This window comes from Elephantulus edwardii, unplaced genomic scaffold (assembly GCF_000299155.1).
Source record: "Elephantulus edwardii isolate Elephantulus edwardi_28Jun2011 unplaced genomic scaffold, EleEdw1.0 scaffold00002, whole genome shotgun sequence".
Classification (NCBI taxonomy): domain Eukaryota; kingdom Metazoa; phylum Chordata; class Mammalia; order Macroscelidea; family Macroscelididae; genus Elephantulus; species Elephantulus edwardii.
In genome coordinates, this window is record NW_006399752.1 from 14255562 (window position 1) to 14261624 (window position 6063).

Here is a 6063-nt window from a genome sequence, read left to right on the forward strand (position 1 = left end):
GCTGAGGCATCAGTTTTGATCTTGCATCATTAAATTAGGAGCTCTGGTGGCAGAGTGATTAAGTGCCTGAAGGCTAACCAAAAGGCTTGCAGTTCGAACACACTGGCTACTTCTTGGGGAGAAAATGTGACAGTCAGGTTCTGTTTTCCTAGTCTTAGGAATACCTTGAACAATTTGATTCAATCCAACACACTAATATTTGGAATTGACATGATGGAGGTTTGTTTTTAACATTCAAATCAATGGGAGAAAAGGCAATTTCAAGAACTATTGAAAAAAGTGTACTTCTTAGCCCATTCTTGATCCTATCCAATCGGATATTTTTATTTTTGTTTTGTCTCAAACATTATTCTGTAGCACTATAATGCTGATACATTTCATTTTTTAATTGTGGCGATACTTTAAAAATAATCCTCTAGAAAACACTGAATCAAGACTTTTCCAGCAGATTTGCTCTGGTTTGATTAATCGATCTTGAAGCTTCACCTTATTATGGGTCTATAAGCTATGGCTGATACCAATCACCCCTGTCCTCAAAAGCAAAGAAGAAATATAATAATAATAATAATATCATGCCATTCCTGAAGATACTTAAACTCTCCCTCATAAACATATTGCACATTCTTAACCTAGTCTTCAAACTTAAAGACTTCACTTTTAAACCTATGTACAGATCACCCTCCAATATTGAGAAGGTTTGGTTTTCTCTGGGTGTGGGGGGAGGGGAAGGGAAAGGCTCTGTGACTCAGGATTGAATAGACCCTCTGCCTCTGCCTCTAAACACCTAGTGCAGACAAGGCTCCTTGCCTCCAATACAACCTCCAGATGAGTCCTGACTCTCAGTTTTAAACCCTGACTGTTTCTGAATTCATGTAGAAAAAGCAGGGAACTTGTATTTTGCTTCCTTCATTCCCTCATGATACAGATATTAACCTCCTCCTTATTTGTTGCTGTTTCAGGTGCAGAGTCAGGTGACATGGATTCCATTTTCTTTCTTTTTTTTTCTCTCTCTCTTTTTAAAATTTTTCTACTAGTTTATTTACAGATTTCAAATAAAAATTTGAACAAATTCTATCAATTTCCCTCAAATCCCCCCCCCCATCAAATTGTACAACCCAATGCCTAATCCCCCTTCCCCCTGCACAATGGATTCCATTTTCAATATGGTGACCTCCATGTAGCACAGCAGAACCACTCCACAGGCTATGTTTTTTCATGGAGAAGAGCACGAGGTCTTTCTTCTGCAAAACTGCCAGATGAGTTAGAATAGCTAATCTTTTTTTTGAGTCAGCTTAATTATTGGGCCATTAGAATTGCCCAGGTACAGAGAATAAATCAAAACCAAACCCACTGCCATCAAGTTTATTCCTACTCATGGGAACCCTTTATTAGGTTATCAAGGCTGTAAATCTTCACAGGAGGAGACTGCCTCCTCACTCTCCTAGTGCAGTTGGTGGATTTGAACAGCCTGCCTCTTGGTTAGCAGTCCAAAACCTAGTGCATTACCCTACAAGGGCTGCTTTATGTGCAGAGCTTGATGAGTAAATATGAGCAACACACACACACACACACACACACACACACACACACACGCTCGCGCTCAGATTCCTAAAGCTCTTTTTTCTAACTGTGCATATTCTGTTTTTTAGTGTGACCTCACTCAGAGGTAAACCACCTGGTGAAAACTTGGAATCTCACCTGCTCCCTGATACCTTCCCACAAGCACATCTGCTCCAGCCATGCAGCCCATTCCCAGGATGCAGACGACGATGCCGACAAAATGCACAGCCTTGTACCGGATCAGCAGGAAGAACCAGGAGAGCAAAATCACCACCGGAATCACAAAACAGTCCAGGAGCTGTCGAGGAGGGAGGACAAAAACAATAGTTGAGGCTCAGGTGGAGTTTGAATCTAAGATGGAGAAAAAGAATTCATCTCTGGGTAAAGGGCCATGTGTTTCCCAGAACCTGCATTTGTGTGTGTGAAATCAGGATCAGTAAGATAAAAAGAGTCCCTACACGGCAAGTAGTAACACAACACCCACCACCATTACAACTAAAGATAACAACATTTCAAAGTAAAAAAAAAAAAAAAAAAAAAGAGTCCCTACAAAACAAATACAAAGTAAATCTTTCACATTAACCACTTGATTATAAACATTCTCCAAGCTTTAAAGAAAAAAAGGAGAAGGCAAATCACTAAGATAAACTGGTGGAAAATATTCCCTCATTCTTTCTATCTGACTGAAGCAACTCCGACTCCCATCTTCCTCAGACACATGGCTGTGTCTATGGGAACACATGAGACTTGTGAGAACATGAAGGGTCATTTTAGATGATCTACTTCTTTAAGAGAGTATCTGGGAAGGCAGGTGAGAGTATAGATACATAAAACCAATGTTTTAGAAATTATTACACTTTAGACAAAAAGAATATATAGAAACTTAATTTCATTAAAACAGATAACTTGTCTCTCCACCATCAGTAAGTTAGAGTAAGTCCTCAGTTATGAATGTCTGACTTATAGACAATTGATTCTTGCCCTTTATTGTCATTATTGGTTAGGTGTCTATGAGTTGATTGTGACTCGTAGTGATCACATGTATAACAGAAGGTCACACTGCCAGCTCCTGGGACATCCTCACAATTCTTGCTATTTTCAAACCCATTGTTGCAATCACTATGTCAATCTGTCTCTCTGAGGCTCTTTTTTTGTCACTAATCATCTACTTTTCCAGTTACTTTTTTTCCAGAGGTTTACTTTCTTTTGATACAATATCCATACACAGGAGATGAAGGCTCAACATTCTCACTTATAAGTAACAATATAGTTTTACTTCTTCCAAGACAGATTTGCTCATTTTTTTGTATTTTATTATCTGTGATATAGTCAATATTTTTCCCCAAACAATTCAAAGGTATCCATTCTTCTTTAGTTTTCCTTATTTATATTATCCAGCTTTAACATGCGTATAAAATGACTTGAAAATACCATGACTTGGATCCTTAGACACCTTAGTCTTCATAATTTTATAGACGTCTTTTTGTACCAATAATGGGGTTTACTAGAATATTTGACAGTACTAATACAAGTTTATCCCAACAGCTCAAAGGCACAATTCCTCAATTAGTTAAAGCTCTGATTTCAGTTCATCAGTCAAATCCAAATCATCCAGCAAAGTTTGCCCCACAGCAGTTCTAAATCATCTTCTCCTTCAAGTATCCAACAATAACTGGAAAAATCCAAATGTGGCCAGCACATATGCAAGAAGCCTCAGGTAAATACTTTGTCACAGTTTCTCCACAATACCACAGTCTGTCCACCACCAGAGTCTCACTCCCACCCAGATCTTGCTACCACACAGCCTTACTTATCTGAAGTCTTGCTTGCCTCAAGCCTTGCTGCCCAGTGTGGAAAACACTCTTTCTCTTATCCTAATCCTACAGCTGTTGCTGATTTGCAAACCCATGTGTCTACAGTTAAGGTAGCTGGAGACCAAAAGGGGTTAACTAATGACTAAAAAGAGCCAATTTTTAGGTTAACACCACAGCCCACTCTGACTTTTCTTAACCAGTTTTTCTCATTATCAGCCTTCCCCTCATCAGCATCTTTATTTAGAGAAATATGTAAGCCAGCAGCTTTACTCATATGTCACAAGATCCTCATTTTAGATAGTCAATTTTTAAATTTTCTCAAACCAGTACTCTAAAGAAACAAGCATGTCTTTTTTCCTCTGAAGACTCTTCTATTACAGTTACAAATGTCTTTTGCAAGAGATTCGCCAAATGTAATACATTGCCTTTTGATTTCTTGACCCTATGGGTAATGGTTATGGATTTAAGTAAAATAAAATTCTTTACAACTACAATGAGAATTTTTATTGATTGAGTTGTGAGGATTTTTGTTTTCTTATGCCAAGGTAAAATTCATACTGAAGGCTTTTACTGTCATTAGTAAGTGCTGTAAGTATTTTTGGTTTCCACAATCAAGACTGTGTCATCTGCATGCTGGAGATTGTTGATGAGTTGTACTCCAATCGTGATATCACGTTCTTTTTTTATATAGTACAGCTTCTCAGATTATTTGTTCACCATACATACTGAAAAATTATAGTGAAAAGAGGCAGCTTTGATGCATACCATTCCTATTTTAAATCTCTTGTTCTTCTAGAATTATTGCCTTTTAATCTAGGTTATACATAAGCACAATTAAGTGTTAGGGTATTCCCATATTTTTTGCAATATTATTCATAATTTGTTATGATTCATACAGTAGTATGCTATCTTATAGGTAAACATAGGTAAACATCTTTCTAGAACTCTCTGATTTCAGTTCCATCTCATGTAAGCAATATTTCTTGTTTCATGCCATCTTTTGCAATTGGCTTGAATTTTTGGCCATTCTCTCCTGATGTATTACTCTAACATTAAAAAAAATAATCTTGTGCAGAACCATGTGTGTTATATCAATGATATTAATAATTTTTCCATTTTGTTGGGTTACCTTTGTTTGACATGAAGTGCAAACATGAATCTCTTTCAATCAGTTGGCCAGTAGCTGCCCTCTGAATTTCTTGGCATTGATAAGTGAACATTTCAAGTAATGCCTCCATTTACTAAAACATCTCAATATTCCATCAATTCCTTAAGTCTTGTTTTTATCATTGTGTTCAGTGCATCTTGGAATTTTGTCAGCACCATTAGTTTTGATCATATATGATCTAAAATAGTTAAGCTACAATGATTTCTCTGCATCAGCTAACTGGTTGCTTCAAGTAATTCTCTGGTTTTGTGACTGTGTATTTTCCTCATCTTTTGATATTTCCTGTGTGGTTTGATCTATTTTCCATACAATCAGTCAGCATTGCAACTCAAGGCTTGAATTTTTTTCCCTTGATTTCTTTCAGCTTGAAAAATAAGAGACATGCTTTTCCATCTTGGTGTTCTAACTTCTGGTACTTTCATATTTCATTATGATACTTTGTTCTCTCGGGCTAACGTTTGAAATCTTATGCACAGACATTTTACCTTTCTCATTTGTTTCATCCTCTTAACCTACTCTATAGTCAAAGGAAGTTTCAGAATCTCTTCTGACATCCATTTTTTGTCTTTTTAATGACTCTTTGCTTTCTTCATGTATAATGTTCTTGATGTTATTCTACAACTCATCTTGTAACATGCAAGTCTCTACTATATGAAAAATTGACAGGAAAGCCTTGGCTTTTCCATTCATTGATATGTAAATTTGCCTTCACTTTGAAAGGTATGAACTAACCCCTACTCCCAACAAATTCTTTATCAAAATCATCTTCACTTGCTGTATATGCAGCTTTTGAATCATTGAAAAGGCTTCAAAGCTTTTCTTCACCTAAAATGTACTAAACTCACTGTTACTAAGTCATTCTTATTCATGGAGATCCTCCATTGATTTTTAAGCCTATAATGTTTATGGGAGGAGACTGCCAATCTTTCTTCTTCTTTTTTTTAAGATACTGGGAAATATATTTTATTGAATTGAAAAGTATTTTTTAAGTTACTAAACACAAAGATAGGCATTGCATTATGTTGTGGTTGCTCATATTCTCTTACTTTTAAAATAATGGGGATGTTTGAAAAGAGAAATTAAAGCTAGTTGCAAAGACTAGAGAAAATCATTGAGAGGATCATAGTGAAACAAAAATAGTGAAATCTACTCAGATTGTAAATTGAGTCTATTTATGTTCAGAGGCAAGTTAATCAGAAAGTAAGGAACCCAATTATGAGATAAGCTTGATAACACAAACTGTTGCAGACTGAGGGTCTCAAATGATGGAATAATTTTATAATTATTAATAATGAGACAAACAGCCAGGAATGAAATAGAGCAGACAGCATAAAACAGAGGGGCAGCAGTTCTCGACTGAAGACCCCAAGCCAAGCTTCTCTGTATCTTTATTGAAAATTATCTGGAAGTAAATCACAAAGAGAATTCAATGCAAATGAAGCCAAGCTCTTTCTATTGAAAACCTTCCCCTTGACTCATGAGGAAGGGGTTAGCAATTATGTTTATCATAAGAGTATGGAG

The 6063-nt window shown here is 36.4% G+C and overlaps 1 protein-coding gene across 1 annotated transcript in view; it reads right to left on the minus strand.

Moving 5' to 3' along the window:
- SLC35F1 (solute carrier family 35, member F1) overlaps positions 1 to 6063 on the minus strand; it is a 711879-nt gene that overhangs the window by 100002 nt on the left and 605814 nt on the right. Inside the window, exon 4 of the mRNA XM_006879001.1 lies at positions 1699 to 1858. Coding sequence (XP_006879063.1) covers positions 1699 to 1858 — 160 coding nt within the window. The remainder of the gene's footprint in view (positions 1 to 1698; positions 1859 to 6063) is intronic.